Raw genomic sequence first — 20,409 nt, 5'->3', positions numbered from 1 at the left:
CCTTTCACAAGAGTGTATCAATAATATGTAGTAAAAGTATGCATGAAGGTGTGAAAGATGATTTTCTGGGTTAGGCAGTGGGCTGGAACTCATGAGATCTGGATTCGGTTTCTGAATTGGCCACAATATATAGCTGTCTAGCCTTAGGCAAGCTAGTACTTTCTGTGCCTCAGTCCTTATCTGTCAAATGGGAACAATGTTACTTCCCTACCTCAAGGGGGTGTGTTTAAAGGATACATTCATGAATGTCTGTGAGGCACTCAAATACCTTGATGATGACGGCAATGTAAGTATCTAGACTGATTGATTGATATTTAAATGAACCTGATAAATTTATCTGTACTGTGATCATTAAACTGCATCTTTTTCGCCAGTGTTCATTTATATTTATTGTAGAAGCACCTGTTTATTTTTAATTTATTTCCTCCTCATCACACTAGAGCTATGCCCATCTCTCCCAAAAAATAATTTATATTTTTTTGTCAAAATTAGGGAATTTGTATAAGCATGAGAGGTGCTGTTCAGATCTTGGGCACATAAAGCCATTTTTAGATAACTGAATATGAGGCCTGATGTTCAGAAATACTGAGCACCTACAGCATCCATTGGCTTAAGTACCTCTAAAAATCAGGTCACTTTTATTTAGGTGCCTAAATGTGGCTTTAGGTGTCTAAAATACAGGCACACAGGTGTGATAATGTTGGCTTGATTCAGAAGGAAAGTGAAGCAACAAACCAAAAGTGAAGCAAGTGAGTCAAAATAAAATAGATGCCTTTAAGGCAGATACACCAAATCTGTGCCAAAAACACACACACACTTCTGTATGTTTTTACTTTTAAAGGGCCAGATCATGCCATTTTCACATTGTAGTCTTGTTGACTTCAGTGTGTCTGACTAAGGACATTAAAGGATTTGAGCATGCGCAGAAAGAATTGAGCAGAAATTATTATAAATTAAAAGTCTGATGGTAATTAAGGGCTTGTTTACATACGCAAGTTGTATTGCTTTAACTAGTGTGACAAAGCTCTGTCCTTGTCTCTGTGGGTCCCACGTTTCCTGGTGGATTTCGCTAGCCTCAGAGGCTCACTGTGACCCTCCATGTAGTCCTTCTCTCTCTAGAGGCAAGGATCACAGCTTACTGAGCCATTTTCATCCTAAGCCAGCAAGGGAGGTGAGGAGAAGCAACCCTCCCTCACACAGTCTCTGTTGTCTCCCAGTCTCAGTGATTAATCGGGGGGGGAGCCCGGGCCCGCCCTCTACTCCAGGCTCCAGCCCAGGGATTCTAATAGTAGCTGCTGTGGTAGCTGACTTTTTGGAAATAGGACATGTACAATTCCCTGGGCCACTTCCCCACAGCAGCCCCCACTCAATATCTCCTTCATTGTTACCTCAGGGCCTCCTTCCTTGCACCTGATATGGATTTGTACTGCTTCATTCCTCCAGCAGCACAGCTCCCTCATACAGCTCCTGACACACACACACCTCACTGACTAACTGGGAGGCTTTTAACTAGTTCCAGTCAGCCCTTGATAAGCTTCAGGTGTCCCAATCAACCTAGCTATCTCCACTGCTTTCTAGAAGGATCTTAATTGGCCCCAGGTGTCTGGAGCAACTGCCATTTGGTTACCATGGTACCAGGGATTTGTTTAGCCTGGGGCTAACGTACCTGTTCCTCACTACTTTACTATAGCCATCTGGCCTTGCCCCATCTCACTGTACCATTATTGTTAAAGGGTAAAGCCCTCCTAGTGTGGGCAGTTGCATTGGTATAAAGTTCCTTTGTCCGACCATGCTGGAAGAAAGACAGAAAGCCGTGAATGTGGATTAATTAGGCCACAGCTTTATTAATGTATAATACCTGGAAGTATCTGGCAATAAATTGTACAGTGCAGAGAGGAGATGGCTGTCTCTGATCCAGATGTAGGAGCCCCAAACCCCTTTCCTCAGCTCCCTTAAAGGGGACCAGGAAAAGGAGGGGTTTGGCTCCCTGCTGATGAGACATAAGGAGCCTTCAACCCCACTTACTAAGTTCCCATAGGGGATGTGTTCCTTCAAATCCTTTTCCAATCACATGTATCCAATAACGTATGCCTTCCATACTAAGTACCTGCACTGAACATTTGCCACAACTATTACGTATAAGTTGTGACATGGTAACCTAACCTGCCTACTGCACCCCACCAGACCAGACCAGCTGTGGGGAAAATGAAAAACCCTTGGCCAATCTGGCAGGGAGGGAAAAATTCCTTCAAGCCCCACCAGGGATAAGGGGCAACTAGTGTGATGCCCACAGAAGGTCTAAAGGGAACCCAGTCCTATTCCAAATACAGGTATGGGTGGGTTCTTCCATCCTGATCATGGGAAAGAGGGCCTTTCATGGCTGCCTGGGTTATAAATACCTCTCCCACTCTTTCTGTTAGCAGGAAGGGCAATGCAGTGATCTTGACCTGGCCCCAACTGTATCCTACCCTTCCTGTCCATCCCAGTAAGCTTTCTCCCTTCTGCCCCCTTGTTGCAAGGGAACCCTTCAAAGGGCAATGCTCCTTTTCTTCTAGCAAGCTAGACAAAGACCCAACACACATAAAGGTTGCAGTGGGCACTTTATATTGATATAACTATTTCAATATGGGAAAGTGAATTATGCCAGTATAACTGTGTCTACACTAGGGCTTGGACCAATGTAAGTATTTCACTAAAAAAACATTCCCCATACCAAAATAGGGGTGCCAATAGTGTGAGTGAATCAGGTTGTAGTTAATGTAATATTGCATAAAATGGAGATACCCGTGTATAATAAACACAAATACTTGTCCATCAACATCTAGAAATATAGAGTGTTCATACAAGTGTATTTTAGAACATCTCTTCCCTGCAAATATTTGCAGAGGAGTGAACTGACAAGTTGTTGACATTTTTTCAAGAGATTGCTAATCCAAGAAGTCAAGTATAGCTGATCCGCAACAAATAGTTCTTCACCATGTGCTTCAGGACTCTCTACAACACACAGCTAAGCAACCAAACTGTTCAAAATAATGATTTCTGGAATCCTGATACTTAACAGTCAAATAAAAATGAATTTCTGAATTTTGTATTTATTTTTACGGATACTGTTTAAGGATCTGATCCTGCTATTGGCTCTGCATAGGTGGCACTTTTGGCCCACATGGATCCCCATTGGACCCATCCACACAGAACTAGTTGCAGGATCAGGACTGCAATATTTTGACTCCAGGTAAGATAGATGAGCAGCAGCTATATTAAATGAAAGATATGTATTTAAAATGTGCTTTTAATTACTATCACTTGGGGTGAAAATGTGTGTTCTGATTTATAGCTGAGCTTTTGATTAGGATGAGATTTATGTAGTAATTTGGATATTTTTAAGGAGCTATATAATTTTGTTACAGTTAAACACTGAAATATATTAACATTTAAAACTGTAAATATAACTTAACTATTTGTAATTACAAAGGACAGGACTTAGTTTCAGATTTCTAAAACAATAATAAAAACCATGAAGAATTAATTCAATGGAGCATGAAACAACTTCACGGCACATGGAAATAAATTTACAATGTATGATTTTCATGCCAGAATTCTTGGGTTATCAGATAATGTATTTCCCTTCAATGATTATTCAGCCTTTTCTTACAATAATAGCTTCAGTGTGTATTTCATTACAGTGTATACTGTGTGTTGTACACCCATCTGCATATTACCTTTTTCTTCAGAAAAAAGTCTGAAACTAATATTTTAAGATAGGTCAGATTTTGAATTGAGTTGGTTTATAAGAACATGTATGGATTACCACTTCCTAAAACTGAGGATTGCATTTATAAATGGAGGTCCTAATTCCCATTTATACTAAAGCCTCTTTACATTTCTCTGACAGTGTAAAGGGGATTTTGCGTAAAGAGGTGTGTGGGGGGGTGAGATGGGGGGGATAAATATAATGTAATTTCTACTCCATTTAAAGCCCTTTACCCTGCCAGAGTGGCATAAAGGGACATAGTGAACATGAGAACCAGGCCCTGAATGTTATTTATTATGCAATGTCAAACTTCTATTTAAACACATACATACAGCTTTGTTAATGCCACCTTAAAGCTGAGAATTTAAACATGCAGATATCAGAATGTCAGAGTTACGATTCCCACAGCAACCAAACTTCAGTTGTTCATTCTCAAGTTTACCTTGTTCTTTGCTAGAGTTCCTAGGTAGGGTTGCCAGGCATCTGTTTTTTGACCATAACACCCAGTCAAAAAGGGACCCTGGCGACTCTGGTCAGCACTGCTGACCGGGCCGTTAAAAGTCCAGTCGACTGTGCAGCAGGGCTAAGGCAGGCTCCATGCCTGCCCTGGTTCTGTGCAGCTCCCCTGAAGTGGCCGGCATGTCTGGTCCCTAGGCGCAGGGGCGATCAGGGAGTGCTCCACAGCTCCCATTGGCCTGGAACAGCGGCCAGTGGGAGCTGTGGGGGCGACACCTGTGGGCACGGGCAGTGTACACCGCACAGAGCCGCCTGGCTGCACCTCTGCCTAGGGGCTGAACATGCCGGCCGCTTCCAAGAGCAGCACGGAGCCAGGGCAGGCATAGAGCCTGCTTTAACCCCGCTGTGCCACCAACTGGGAGCCACCTGAGGTAAGCGCTGCCTGGCTAGAGCCCCCACCCTGAACCCCCTGCCTGAGGTCAGAACCCCCTCCTGCACCCTAACTCCCTCCCAGATCCTGCACCCCCCCACACACCCTGATCCCCTGCCCCAGGTCAGAACCCCCTCCTGCACCCTAAGCCTGCCCTGAGCCCATTCCTGGAGCCCGCACCCCACACCTCAGCCCTCCGCACCAGCTCAGAGTCCCCTCCTGCACCTCAAACTCCTCCTCCCCAGCCTCACTCCAGAGCCCGCACCTCCAGCCAGAGCCCTCACCCCCTCCTACACTCCATCCCAGTGAAAGTGAGTGAGGGTGGGGGAGAGCAAGCAGCGGAGGGGCCTTAGATAAGGGGTGGAGCAGGGGCAGGGCCTCGGGGAAGGGGCGGGGTGGGGCATGTGTGTTCAGTTTTGTGCAATTAGAAAGTTGGCAACCCTATTCCTAGGAGGTGTAAATTCTTATCTGTAAAATCCAGGTAAGGGATTATTAGATACGGAGATGAACTGAAAAACCACATCTGCCCCCACAAGCCCCGAATTTAAATCCAAATAAGAACTGTGTGACTTGGGGATATTTCTGCAATGAACCAAATCACAAATACCTCTTGCATTTGGGAAAGTTCAGTTTCAATTCTGGATCTAAATTTAGAGGAAGCTCTTACAAATAGACTGAGTCAAGCAAATCCCTCCACCCGCTCAGATTGCCACTGACTTCAGTGGTGTTGTGCCGAGGTGTAGGGGTCTGCTCACATAGCTCCATGTGCAGGATCTAGCCCTTAGACATTTGAGCCAAAGCCAACAGAGACAGCTAAGTTCTTATTTTCCTTGTCGGCTCTCCTGTATCCAGCCATGGTAAGCAGATGGAAGTGGGAATGCCTACATGAGAAATATTGACATGCCTATGAAATTTGAGAGATAATAGTAGGGTCACCAGATGTCTCGATAAGGCAAAATCAGTACTTGGTCCTGCTAGTGAAGGCAAGGGGCTGGACTCAATGACCTTTCAAGGTCCCTTCCAGTTCTAGGAGATTTGTATATCTCCAATTATTATTATTTATTATTATAGGACTGTCCTGCATCTGGATCAATGTACGATCGGGACGCCATTTGTCCCAATATTCTGGTAAGGAGGCGAGCGGGAGGGGGGCGCTGACCCCATGGGTGCTCCGGAGCTGGAGCACCCATGGGGAAAAATTGCAGCCAAGTTCCCCCCTCCTCGCCGCCTTCTCCCCCCTGCCCCCTAGCGCGCCACGTCCCCGCTCCTTCCCCCCTCCAGCGCTTCCTGCCGCCTAACAGCTGTTTGGCGGCACTTAGCGCTTTCCAGGAGGGAGGTGGGAGGAGCGGGGACATAGCGTTCTCAGGGGAGGAGACGGAGAAGAGGCAGGGCGGGGCGGGGAATTGGGGAAGGGGGTGGAATGGGGGCAGAGCAAGGGTGGTGCAGGGGCGGGAAGAGGCAGAGGGGGCGAGCACTCACCCTGCAGAAGGGAAGTCGGCATTGTAAGGGTGAGTGGCGGGCGGAGGGGGGGTAAAGAGGCGAGCAGCAGGTGGGCGAGCGGGCGGGGAGGCAAGCGGTGGGTGGGGGACTGAGGAGGGACATAGCAAGCCAGCAGCAGGCCAGGCGATGAGGAAGGGCACGGTGAGGGGGAGGCCGAGTGAGGAGAGGGCGGGACCTGGGGCAGAGCCTGGGAGGAGCCGGGGTGGACGGTGGTCAGGGCTGATGGCACAGTGTGTCCCGATATTTTAGTGTGGTGATCTGGTCACCCTAGATTATAGAGTAGTTTCCTTAAATCACTCAGATATTAGCAGTTTGGTGGAATAAACCATAAGGGAGAATTAAGAATCTGGATTATTTTTGTACTGAACCAGATTACAAACTGATTCCTAATGAAGGTTTAAAAAAAAATCAATCAGATTATCTACATTTTTATTTTGTTCTAAATGTCTTCCATTGTATAGCACTCAGGTCAAATATTTTCCCCAAGACATGACATCCATGTGAACAGATAGAAAGGGAATGATCCTGCTCCCATAAATGTCAATGTATATTTTTCCATTAATTGCTATGGGAGCAGGATTGAGCTCAAAGAGATCTACTTGTTTGTACTGGATAACTATTTGTTGTTTAAGCTAGTTGATCAAGTTACAGTAAAATAAAATAAAAAGATTACTTTAAAAATACAAACCTTCCTGTTTTCCAGCTTTTTAAAATGTGTTTTGCATATTTTGCACAATGAAATATATTTGTCTGCTCATCAAAGCTACAGTACCTACTTTCTTATCTAGTGTTTCTGATTGGATCCAAACTTTATCTCACAGAGTTGACTATTACATTTCCTAATATCACTGTGCTGCAAGGAATTACTCTCCTTGGTGAAGGAGAAACTGGTCATGAAGTAGAAGAAAAAGAGACTGATCACTGCTGCTCCAGATATTACATCTCAGAAACACAGAATGAATTGTAGAGTGGTTTTCTGGCTTACCTCATTGGTTGAATACCTGATATCTGATCAGTTGTAGCTTTGACAATGAAAATGGGAATGAATTCCAGTGATTACAGGGAGATAATTCTGATGCCCACATGGAAAAAGTAGTAAAAAACAAAACTGAGCTGTGGGAGATATTCTGTCCAGAAGCTTATAAAAATGATAACCATTTCCTTATTCACTCATGTAATTAATTTTGCTAAAGTTAAAAAAAAATTGTGGTGATATTTTGCTAAAATAGAGCTCATGTTAGGACTTTGGAAAAAGCCTTAGCTAATGTATAATTAGATAAACATCTCAGCAAAAATGTGTATATGTATTTATATATACAGATATATCCCAACTATCTTTATATTAAAAAGATATAAATTTTCAATTTTTAAAATCAGAACTTTGCAAGCTTAAGGAGAGCTTTAAGTCAATGAAGAAATCAAATGAGAGGAAAAAATTAAGGTCACAAAACTTACAAACCAGAAGCAAGAAAAGGTCATACGTAAAAGGTAACCTGCATTTGTCTTTACAAATCCTGCAAAGGTTTATTTGCTTAAATTCAAGCAGATGAGTAATTTCATTTAGCTCAATGAGACATCGCATATGCTTGAAGCATGTGCGTAAGTCTTTGCAGGAGCAGAGCCTAATTGATGCAGTTAAAGAAATGTAAACTTTGCACATCATTTTTAAAAAAAGAGTTAAGAAAATTGTGCAACAAATCAGGTAGTTAGATATTGAGATGCTATAATTTGATTGTTGTGCCTGGATTGAGTTCATTCAAATATGTTTCCTACCAGAGAAGAATAATTCCATAATAGTGAATATTAATGCATGAAGTGTATCACGTTTTATTTTAGGGACATAAGTCTTCCATTCATACAGTCTGGAGTAAAATATAATTAAACAGAAGACATCTCAGGTTAGGGGATGGTTTAAAAGTTTTTTCCAGTGGACTGGAGATCACTTCACCAAAACAAGCCATCTCCATAGCTGGCACTGATTGTCCTTCTTGTTGATAGTCAGGGCATAAAGGCCAAGCATAGAATGAGTCTATAAACTGAATTGCCCCTCATGCCTAGATGTGGTACCTCCAGATCAGGCTTGGATATGTTGGCAGGATCCATCTTTTACTCCTGTGAATAAACAGAGGACATCACTCCCCTGGACAGTCAATCCATCATTTTTCAGCTGAGGACTAAAATGTAATTTTGATTGTGCTGCTTCAGTTCATTTTCCTACATAACTTTTTTTTTTCAGTAGTGGAGTGAAAATGTTTAAAAATAGGAAAAGTATCCAAAAGTTATTATTTGGTGCTGAGTGCAAAGCACCTTTCTGTCTTTTCCTTTCTGACACTCAAGGGAAAAAAACACTTGAAAGCATTCTTTTAGTGCTCAATCCGGCACTTCCCTTTTGCTCCTCTCTTCTTTTCTGTCTCTCTGATGCTCAAGGCTTGGCTCATAAACAGACTAAAACCAAAAATATAATGGTAATAATTAGATGAAAAAGCAAGAATTTTGTTCTAAGAATTACCATAACTGTTAACGTCTCTGTTGGCTCTCATACTTGGAGAAGTTTAAATCAGCTTGGGGGCTGCCATGTTTAGCAGATGTTTTCTACTCACTCTTCATCATAATCCGATTGAGTGAATGGTGACTTTGAAGTTTGCGATGAAGAATGAGCTTAATTTGTGAGTGACAGTGAACCTACAAGCTTGGAAGAAGGTTGACTGCTAGAATAAAAATGTAAGACTAGCCAGAGAGAATACTTTAGAGACCAGACCACCAGGTTTGAAGTATCAGATCACCATCTCCATCTCTAGGTTCTGTGTCCATATATTAGATTATTCATTGTGCCTAAGTCTCTCAGCCTCTTTTCTTCTGTCAAGGTGCTCCTGCATGCCAGCTCAATATATATTATTTGTGAGTGGCAGATTCTTTTCAATCAAACCACCCTCACAAAATTTCTGAAAAAAATGTGGTTAATTAATGTCTTCCCATCAGTCAGAGAACACATTCTATCAAGGACCTTAACCTTGTGATTCTTGAGGACTTGTTTTTCTTCTACTTATGAGTTACATCTGTAAGAAGAACAAGAGCAGTTGTCATGTGTACTAAGGGCTTTAGGAAGTCGGCAAGATTTTTTGTAGTTTTGGGGATCGGTGTAAAAGTAATGCTTTTCTACTCAGCAGTGTTTAAGTGGATCAAGCTGTGCACTGAGATATTATATATTAGCTAGGGTGAAAGTATCTCAGTGTCTTACAGCAATCTTTATCAGGACTAAGGTGACATCCATGATGAGTCTCTAATATTTTCATCATACAACTCTCTTGATTGACATTTATGTCAGATGCTTGTTTTGGGAGGGCAGTTCCAGTTAGAACTCCTCAGCCCATCTTCCTGTGGGTGTAGTACTATTTAGACTCCCACAGTGGGAAAATGAGAGCCTATCTCCAAAATGAAAAACATGGTTCTGGCCAGTAGCATACGAACTATGGTTCTTCAGGAGTGTTGCCTCTGCATATTCATGTTAAATGCCCTCCTTCCTCTATTCCGCAGAGTTCTACTTTGATGCAACCATTGGGCAGAGGCAGTTGAGGCACATGGTCTTGTTTGTAACCTCAGCTGGGAATATTTGGTGCCACAAGAGGTTGGTTACACAGGTCCAATGGAACTACTTTCCGGAAGGTTCGTGATGCTCAGTGGCATGGGAGGAGAGAGGGGACTGAAGGGGACTCATTCTCACAACTGTGAATATGGAGAGGCAACACTTTAAAGAAACAAAAAAACAAAATTGCAATCATGTTACATAACATTCACCTCATACATTTTATCTGATTGACACCCGTTGTTCTTGTGCGTTAGTAATAATCTAATATAATCTCCCTATGTTTCTGATCTAGGAAAGCCATCACTTTAGGTATTTCACATTAATTACTAGTGCCTGCAAGGCTCTCCTGTTCAAAACTCTCTCTTGACTTCACTGAATGTTCCCTATGTGCAGGGCTTGCAGGGTCAAACCCTAAAAGTATATTCTAATATTCCAGGGTCAAACCTTAAAAAACAGCCTCTCATTTTGCTTGCACGGTTATTACTTTGACATACGCATATGTGGTAATGTTGTATGTAAACAGCTTCAAGGACAAAGATAGAACCTGTTTGTAAATTTGGCTCTAAATATAAAGCAACAAAAACCCAAAAAACCTTATTGTCTCAAATTCATTCTCCTGTGTCACTGATTTTGCTGTTGCTGAATATGTCAACTTTTAATGAGAGGCAATTACAGTTATTCAAAATAGTATATTTCAGGCCCTTAAAGACTGTTTCTGATCCTATTATAATACCTACTTAGAATTAAAATACAACCCATATATACATATAGCAACATAGTACATTTAGTTTAACAGAAAGGACTAATATTTTTGTCTCTTAGGTAGCCTCATTCATAGGAGCAGAAACAAGAGCAGTACTGTATGTGTGGTTACTGTATAATTCTGCTTTCAGAATATCTCCAATGGCAGGCTCTTTTGCCACTTAGTTGCCAAGGGACTTTCAGTTTCACTGGTGGTAGAAGGTAATTAATTTGCACATGTTGTTTCTTTCCTTCCTTTGGTAGGACTGAGTTTCCATCTGCCATCAGATGTCTTTCTGCCTGACTGAGATGCACCTGTGGTCTTTGAAGAATACCTTACATGTTGGGGGTAAATCAGCTGTGACCAAATTCCAACCTTTTCCTAAAACAGAATAACAAAACCTGTCAATGAATATTGAATTGATATCAAATTCTGAATACTCATGTGAAGTTGAAGTTTATTTTTATTCTTGGGGAAAGTAAATTATATAAAAGTAGTATGGTATAATGTGGTCGGCTTCTTATCTCATCACAGATCTGGAGTATCCTTGTCAATAATGAAAAATTATTAAGATTATATATTGTTTAATTCATGTTTCCTTTTAAGAAGCCATGTGCTGCTTTACTATAGGTTTCACTATAATGACTAGTTTATTGATATTCATTCATACATTCCAGTTGATTGCAGAAGTATCATAATATGTACTTAATATGTAACAATACTTATTGCTCATGCTCTGAAAACGTTGAATGGAGAACTGGTATACTTAAGATAAATGTATCTTATTAAACGATCATTCCAGTTTTCAAAGTAATTTGAGATACATGACTAATTACCATCCATGTGGAAAAAACCTTTGTTCTTCTAGCTTTACAAGTGCTAAAATCCAATGCTCAACAAACCACTGGTTTTGAAATGTGTGATACCAAAACCACATTTATTTGACATCTAGTCCCTATGACAGTTGTAGCAAGGTGCATTCCAGTAACACTAAAAATCATACAAAAATATGATTAATCAAATATTGACTCAATATCCCACAGTGTCCCATATGAGAACAAGCCTGCTGTAATGACAGCTAGATAAAATGTTTAATCAATAGCCAGACTGTCCATAAAAGCCTGGCAGCCTAAATAAAATAATTAATTATGATAATTGTAATTAAAAGCATGTTATAAACTGTTACATTTCAGAAACATGAACTGTTAGACTTTGTTTTTTGGGAGAAACCAGATCTTTAAATGACAGTTCATTATTTTCAGATTTCTTTGTAATGGATTCCAACCTAACATTGCTTTTGTTTATTACAAATACTGTGTATAAAATCCCATCTCTGGAAATGATAGCTATGTAATAAATTGCAGAGCCATATGATAAATTAATATATCATGTGGCTTTGACCTGTTGCCCACTAACCCATCTCCCTCAGATTTTATTCTAACATTCCAAACCTCTGAATAGCTTTAAGAAGCTGCTATTTTATTTTAAAGTCAGCCAGCCAAAGAAATGCCTTCCACCTTCTTCCCCAACTGAGGAATTTCCCCCAAAATCTCTCCCGAGGCCAGGATGAGATAGAGTGAGTCTTGGGCCAATTTATAGTAAAATAGTATCTCTTTAAAGTCTAATATCTTAGAGCCCTACATAGCTAGAAATGGGAGCTTTTTACCATGGGACGGGGAGCTTCCCAAAGTGCACAAGTATTAAAGAAAAAAAAATAGTTGCAATTTACAGGGCAGTAGTGGTAACATTGCCACTCACCAGGAAGCATTTTTTTAAAAGTGATTCAATTTCATTTCATGTGCTACATTTTTTCAAGTGACAAACAATCACGATTTAATGATATTTCCACTCGATTATGTAGATGAAGACATTGGGATCTATCAGTACTATGACAAGAAAGAACCAGGTACAGTATAAATTGTATTTAACTATTAAAAAAAAACTGTTTAAAACTTTGAGATGTTTGGTCTGCTTTGGGAACAAGTTGTTTGGCTAATGGTGTTATGTATAAACTCAGCAATGAATTTCTTCTTAATATGCAAGAGTCTTTTTGTATTTCTCTAAAATCAAGAAACAGTCACAAAGACTCTGTCTTGAGTAATCTGAATCTATTTTTATTCCAATAGACAGAAACTATAGATAATAATTAAATGAATCATAAAAATAATTAAAGGAACTTTCAATAGATATGACTGAATGCCTCTTACATTTGGAGAGTGATCAACTAAACATCAACCATGCCTTGGAGTGTCTATTTTTTTTACCTAACAATCTTGTATGTGCTATAAAGAAAAATTAATAAAACTATTTAACAATATAATTTTAATGTAATATACTGTTTCACATATGGCCAATTTGATATTGAGCATTCCAGTAATTTTTTATATGTTGGAATCCCAGTAGAGGGCATCGGAAACGCAGAGGAATGCACTAGTGTTAGCCTCCTGGATCTTTACCTGATATCTGAAATAGGCATTTCAGAGTGAATGATCAATTTTCGTTATCTGATTAATCCTGTTAATCCTAGAAGTTTCATGATGGCCCAAAAGGTCTTTTCAGCTACAGTTACTTCCTGTTTCAGGCCAGGTTAAAGTGGAGGCTTGTGTGGGCATCCCATGTACTTAGCTTGGTGGTTAATATGCTGTCTCCATGGTTCTGATGACAGACTGACTCAGCTTCTCTCCTGGATTCAGTTGCAGCTCACTTCACTATCTGATGAGATTGGCGGCTCAGTCATATTGGCCCACCTGTTGGGCTGCATAAGCCTTTCTTTCACTGCGAATTTAAGATATCTGACTGTGAGGTGAAAAAATCAGGGCTGTCTTAATTTTGTGTAAATTTCTGTGTTTTATTAAAATGTCTGAATCTTCTCTTTAATGTAGAGCTAAGAGGTAAAAATATTATCTAAGTTGTATTTGCTGACAGCAGCTGTGAGGGTTAACATTCATCTTTTCCTCCCCCCCCCTTTTTTTTTTTAAATTTTAGTATCACAAATGAACCATGGTTACTTAGAAGAGAAACAACAGCTTGTGGAATGTAAGGACATTTTCTAGGTTACTTGTTGTGATAAGATTGTGTTACTTTTTTTTAATTGCTGTTGCCCCGACAAAACGCTAAAATAATCTCTCTTCTTCAAACTCAACTTTCTGCACATACCATGTAGTATGAGACTGAATATCATAGACCTAAAGAGCACAAAATAATTCACAAAATGTAACTAAACCTTCCTTATGTAATTGCAATATATCTTTTCTATATATCATTGAGCATGGTAGTCACAATTGTTTCTCATTTCTCTTGCCAAGTAAAAACAGAAATAAACATAATCCAGGACTCTCCTTATCAAGTTTAGTCTGCAGATTATCAATAAATATCTTAAATAATTGAAAGAATTTAAATATTAATTGGTACAAAACTAAAATTTTTCCAAGAGGAGTAAAAGAAACATGGCACTAATAATCAGATTTATTCCTAATTTGTTAGGTGAGGTTTTTTCTGGGAAAATTTACATTGGATTATATGTTCCTACTCGCTGGTTAAAAGAAGTTTTAATGATACTATCACGTTACTATCACAATGCTGCTAGAGGTTTATCATTTGCATAATAAAACCTTCCCGCCATCACAAGTTTTATAACTACTGCATAGTTATTCCTTCTCATACCACATTGTAGTGTTCAATCTGTATTGCATTACAGCTATGAAAAATGTAATTGATTTTTATGGGATTTTGCAAAATAAAATTTATACTGTAAGAGTTCCCTTAACACTGTATCTGATCATAACTGAATTAGTATTAGGACCAAATTCTTCCTTCAGATAGATATGCAAAATTCTCGTTAATTCAAGTGGGATTGGTGTGTGTGTGTGTTTGGTGGCAGAATTTTGCCCACAAGGACAAATCACCCTGGGACCCAGTCCCCAGTATGCTCAGAGGGCCCTTTGTCCAGGAGAACTTGTGAAATTCTGCTATAAAGCGGGGCAAAATTTAAGGAGCCATATGGAGGATTTACATCCCTTGTATGCTGTGGAGTATTGTTCTGCATGGGTTCCCTGTATGATGGGTCTGTCTGTTGTGGGCAAAGCAGAGCCAGCAGATACTGACTACACAGCTGCACCAACCAGCTCCTCTCGTATATGTGACATGCAATGCGAGCATAAGCTATTGTAGCTGTGTCGCTGTAATTATTCCCATGAACTGGCTCCACCACTGCTCTGTGGCATGATGGGAAGATTCCTCCCCATCAGGCCTCATTGGACTTCTCAATGCACAGCCCAAATACCAGGATCTGTGCTGAGATCAGGGCTGCCCCAAAGCACCGAATTTCACATGACACTTTTATGGGCCATATTTTTGACAAGGCTGCACTGGTTAATTTTGTACTCAAATGGTGATTTGGATATATAATTTGGTATTTGTATGAGCAAGTTCCCATTCTGTATATGTCGATAAGCGTTCTTAATTTACACAGAGGCTTATTGAAAAAGTGATCTTACATGCCTAATTAGAATTTTCACGACAGTCCCATTGACACTGGCTTGGTCCAATACAAGGGAAGCTGTATGTTATGTGCTTTTTGTTTTGTTTTGAATGATATACACAGTGCGAGACTGAAGGACTTTATAACATTTCTATTATAAATTGGTTTTGTGGGGAGGTTTAAACTTGACTGTTAATTCATTTGGCATGAAAATTGACAAACTCTGACAGCTCAGAGCTCGAAACTTTTCACCAAATCTCCTTTAAATAGTTTAGACTGGTAAATAAAGGGGCGGGGGGGAGTTTCCAGTTTCACAGGCTTTTTTGTTATGTACTCTTGGGGGAAAAAATGCTCACTTTTTAAATAATGACATTTAGTATGTTATTAAAACCTGATCTTTCAGCTATGACACAGCTATCGCCATTAACTCCAAAGGGAGCTTTGCCTTCCTAATTACTGCAGGGTCAATATCTTTGGCCAGATGTTTCAAAATTGTTTGCTGAAAGTTAGGCATCTAAATAAAGTTAGTAAGATTGTTAGATAATTGTAAGTATCCATGATTCCTATTTAAGCGAGCTAAGCAGTCATAGACCCTGATCCTGAACTTCCTGTCTAACCTTCCCCCCCCATCTTTTTTTTGTTAGCTTGCCTTGGCAGACACATAGAACCAAATTTTCGATAATAAATGCCTAAATGGCTCATATAGTAGTAGTAGTAGTGCAAGGCACAGTTACCAGTTGGCATCCATGCATGCATATTTTGTGGGCACAAGTTAGTGCTTGCTTTTGGAATTTCTGCCCTTAATGTTAATTCAACATAATAATATCTAAGATGAGTCAGGAGGGAGTTGATAACTTGCATCTCTGTGAGCTAGCAACACTCTGCTTGGGAGACTTTCCCAGGGCAAATGCTTAGCAGCTGGGGAAGGATATTTTGCCCTGAGAGCTTTATCCATGATTCCCATGGTGAAATCATGGTAGGTGAGGATATTTCATGTTAACTGTTCCTATGACAGAGCCTTTCAAAAGGATATCATTTGACAATAGAAACCATACCCACTTCCCCCCAATTATAGGCAAGTTATGTTTAAGATCATTCCTATAAATCTTATTATTTTGTTTCCCCACACCAAAAGAAAGAAAACCCCAACTTAAAACATAGTTTTTGACTGTTTATATATATATATATATATATATACATATATATATATATATATATGTATATATATATATATATATATATATATATATTTTTTATTTTCCAGCTCGAGATTATCCTTGGATACTTAAAAACAAACGCCCAGAAAAACTGCGCGATGCTCTCAAGGAGCTGGAGGTACCTTTCAGAAACTTTCAAGTATGGCAACAAATAATCCGGTTTTCAAACCTCTTTCAACAGCTTTAATTTTCATAAAGGATCAGCCCTCCTGGTGATGATAAATGTGCTTTTGTCCAGTGGGCTGGTCCAAAACAGTTGCATCTTTGTCTGTGTGGCATGCTGATCTCTCATGCTTGAAAATCAGAAGCACCTTCACCACTAGTGACAATATGTACAGCCAACTCCACTCTTTCTGTTTTCTGTTGTTCTTCAGGAGCTGATGCAAAACAGTCAGTGTGTGCTGAGCAAATGGAAGAATAAATATGTCTGTCAGGTAAAATGTTTTGACATGCTCTTGAAATGTTCAGTCAGTGGAGCTGAACGACTGTTCAGTGATTGATGCTGAAATGTTATCATGTTAACTGGTCTAAAACACCAGTGAGTTTCTATAGGGGGGGATTTCTTTATTTAGATTTTGTTTATAAGCAGAAACAGACAGGATAAAATCAAACTCTATGGTCATTTTACTACCAAGAATTACTCAGCAAGGGTTTGATCTTTTGAGGTACCGAGTGCCTGCAGCTTCCACAAAAGTAATGGGATTTGAAGGCACTAAAAGCTCGGGGGTGCTGGAATAATTTTTATAGTGGGGGTGCTGATGATAGAACCCATGTATTTGGTGTTTGTTATTACTACTTCAAGCCACGGGATGCTGCAGCACCCCTAGTTCCAGCACCACTGTAAACACCTTACAGGATCGGACCCACACAGTCAAAAGAGCCATTAAAATGTATAAAGAGGCCTGGAAAATATTTTTATATTATATATTTTACGTGGCAAATATTTACACGTATGTACCAAAGCATTTATTTTGAACCTGGATACCATAGTGATGGGGGTCGTGTGAGAATCTAGATAAACAGATCACATGTCAAGTCCCAGAGCATAGGGCACTGTGGCAAGCTATGCACATGTATCTGTCCTTGATATGTATATAAATATCCATATACTGTAAAAAGGAACCATCTGTTCACATCCTCATTAGCACAGGGCAGCAGGGTAAGTGGGAACAGTATGGCATATTGGAATGTGTGATCCAGCTTCCTAATCAACAGCTTGCTCTGAAGATGTGGTTAGTATTTTATCACTTTAAACGTTTCTGCATAGCCCTATATCTTCGATATTTGTGAGAAAGGTGCATCATGTTTAAAACTGCTTCAGCATTGAAGTTGAAATTTTTAAAAATGTTACTAATGTAGTTCTAAAAAACAAATTTTGTTCTTTGCTTTTGCAAAATGTTTTAATGTTTTTCTATGTAACTTAAATGTAAATAGTTCCAAATTTGCATGGTCCTGTTTGTTAAATATATTTCAAGTATCCAAGTTCCATGTATGTTAAAGAAATTTCCATAATTGGTTTTAACAAGAACAATTTGTCAGTGAATGCTGATCTTCTAAAGCTAAGTTTAAGTATCAACTGTTCAGTTATTCAAGGCCCCAAATTTTGGGGGATGGGGGGGGAAGGGAAGAAGTGTGTGAATCAGAGAAGATGAGTCGGGATCAGCTTTACGTGTCACTACACAAAAAATGGTTGTCCATCTCTTTTGTTACCCCTTTGCTATGTATCCTCACTTGTGTCTTTCTACCCAGTCTCCCCATATCTTTTTCCTTCCTATTACATCCCCATCTTTCTAAACTCTCACTCCTCACTAAAATGGAATACTTGTCCTCTGAACAGCCTGCCTCCTCTTGCAGCCTGTGCTTTAAGAATTGACTTCTTGAATTTTGGAGCCTCTTGCCAGGGGACTTCTTCCAGCCAGAATTGTGTCACTCCTCCCTTAAAGCACAACATCCTAGGTCCGCCAACTATCATATGTAAAACTCATTTCTCCAACTTAGGTTTCTCAGAGGAAATTCTTCACATGCATACGTGGGTGTACACAAAACATAATATATAAAAAAGAAACAACATATATTTATCGAGTTATTTCTCATACAAGGTAGGGGGGGAATTGAGAGAGATTGCTATTTCTACTTTTAAATATGTGCTTTGGCACTACATCAGTGGGGTCATATAAGGAGGTAGATAGATATCTGGCCTATTCCTGTAAGTTTTCTTGAGATATTTTGCTTGAAAATTAGCTAGAGGTGAAAACAAAGGTATTAATAATAGTTACTTCTCTATCTTAATCAATTTCCATTTGCTTTCTTCAGTTCTTAGCCCATTTTGCATTTGAGATTATCACAGCTCAACACAGTTTTATACAGTCAATAAGCAGCTGGAATTGAACTTTCTCATAGTGATTTAGAAAATCCAGAGAATAGTCAGTCAAAAAATTTGTGTTATCCTGCTTTCCATCATCCTCATAATAAACTGTAGTTCTTCAATAAATGAAAATAAAACTGAGGAAAACAAATAATTTGAGAGAGTTCTTTTCAAGTAGAACAATTCACAAAATGCCTACTTTCAATTCTTTTTTTATATCATACAGTATCTGCACGGTATTGCTACTTATCTTCCTGTAGCATCTTGTGAAAATGACTAGATCCCTCCCTTCGTGAATTGCCCAGTAGAAGATGTGCAAAGCATTGTGGTCAGTGACAGTAAAATGCCGTATTGTTGAACCAATGAATTTTAAAAAATTAACTAAAATACTTCATGTTCTATTTGGTGGGAAGGAGTAAATTCTAAAAATATTTGAAGCAATAATTTGCTAATGTTTTTTGGAAACATCACTTCGCAAAGTGAAAAAGAAGGTTAGAGGTTTATTTATAAACTTCAGGTGGGTGTATAATTAACTGTTACACTTAAATGGTCTGAGTTATGGCCTGTCACTATTCCCTTTATAGACTACTCTGGGGAAAATAACCTTTGCCTGTAATAGAGAAGAATGTATTTTACATTAAATTGCTATTATTGTGGTAAGCAATAAGCAAACAAACATCCTGGATAGTGAAAAGTAAATTACTCCACCACTTAGATGTTAATAACTGTAGTTAATTACTGATCTGGGCTCGATTTGAATGGGTGACTGGGAGTTCAAAGATTTGTTATCCTAATGCCATTCTACTCAACCTTCTAGCCCTTTTATCATAAACTACTGACAGATGTCATCAATAAAAATATAACAACTTAAAATATTACAAAAAAATCAATAGACAGACTTTTTCTAAATTTCCCATTGTGTGTGAATCCTTCATATTTCTGACTGAACCATAATGAGGCGACACTTTTCCTTGTAATAATGTGCCATCGTCACAGCCTCTCTCTGTGGCCTTTGCTCCTTTGGCAAGGTAGAAGGGGTGGAAAACAACGTAAGGCAGTACAAGTTTAATAGGACAATCACATGACGGACTGATGTGTATCAGATTTTGTGAGAAGTAGGCATAGGCCTACTGTCCTGTAGGCCTGTGCCTACTAGTATGTGAAAAGCCGTAGTCCCTCAGTGTGCTGCCTCCCCAGAGCCTTCAGGTAAACCAGGGAGCAATAAATTGGGGGCAAGATATTTTCAGAGAAATGCACACATACAGCTCCTAAAATTAAATGTGCAATCATGTTAATTGTGTGTGCAAATGACAGACTGCACGCACAGTACTGCAGTTACATGCAGAGAGTAATTATGTATGCAAGTCATTTGCATGCACACACTTCTGAAAATCTCACTTCAAGACTCTAAATTGAATCCAGCTCTTTTGCATGCCATTACCTAGAACAGGGGCGGGCAAACTTTTTGGACTGAGGGCTGCATCGGTTTTTGTAAATTGTATGGAGGGCCGGTTAGGGGAGGGGTCATGGCCCAGCCCCCACCTCCTATCTGCACACACACCCCGGACTCCTCCCCCATCCAACCCCCATCCCCCGTTCCCTGATGGCTCCTCTGGGACCCCTGCCCCATCCACACACCCCCACTCCCTGTCCCCTGACCACCCCTGGACCTCTGCCGCCCCATCCAACCCCTCCTCTAATTCCTGACGGCCTCCCCGAGACGATGGCCCCATCCAACCCCTCTCCTTCTTGACTGCCCCCCCAGGATCTCTGCCCCCATTCAACCCCCTGTCCCTCCCCGACCACAATCCACCCCCACCCCTGCCCACCACTCTGAACTCCTCTGCCCTCTATCCAACCCCTTCTGCTCCCTGCCCCCTTA

The 20,409-nt window shown here is 40.0% G+C and overlaps 1 protein-coding gene across 11 annotated transcripts in view; it reads left to right on the top strand.

The window, feature by feature from the left end:
- Nucleotides 1–20,409, top strand: part of LOC120401063 (WD repeat containing planar cell polarity effector) — a 301,239-nt gene that overhangs the window by 129,808 nt on the left and 151,022 nt on the right. For 4 of the 11 annotated variants that reach the window (XM_039530641.1, XM_039530631.1, XM_039530630.1 and 1 more), the window contains 8 exons: nucleotides 3,117–3,232; nucleotides 5,709–5,765; nucleotides 7,515–7,625; nucleotides 10,729–10,813; nucleotides 12,327–12,371; nucleotides 13,451–13,501; nucleotides 16,210–16,280; nucleotides 16,537–16,596. In XM_039530641.1, coding sequence (XP_039386575.1) covers nucleotides 10,753–10,813; nucleotides 12,327–12,371; nucleotides 13,451–13,501; nucleotides 16,210–16,280; nucleotides 16,537–16,596 — 288 coding nt within the window. In that variant the 5' untranslated portion in view covers nucleotides 3,117–3,232; nucleotides 5,709–5,765; nucleotides 7,515–7,625; nucleotides 10,729–10,752. Of the gene's footprint in view, nucleotides 1–2,011; nucleotides 2,331–3,116; nucleotides 3,233–5,708; nucleotides 5,766–7,514; nucleotides 7,626–10,728; nucleotides 10,814–12,326; nucleotides 12,372–13,450; nucleotides 13,502–16,209; nucleotides 16,281–16,536; nucleotides 16,597–20,409 lie in introns of those variants that run through there. The other 7 variants (XM_039530637.1, XM_039530636.1, XM_039530639.1 and 4 more) reach the window with 4 other exon arrangements.

This window comes from Mauremys reevesii, linkage group 3 (assembly GCF_016161935.1).
Source record: "Mauremys reevesii isolate NIE-2019 linkage group 3, ASM1616193v1, whole genome shotgun sequence".
In the NCBI taxonomy this organism is placed as follows: Eukaryota; Metazoa; Chordata; order Testudines; family Geoemydidae; genus Mauremys; species Mauremys reevesii.
The sequence above is the reverse complement of the archived record's forward strand: the minus strand, read 5'-3'. Positions and strand labels throughout refer to the sequence as shown.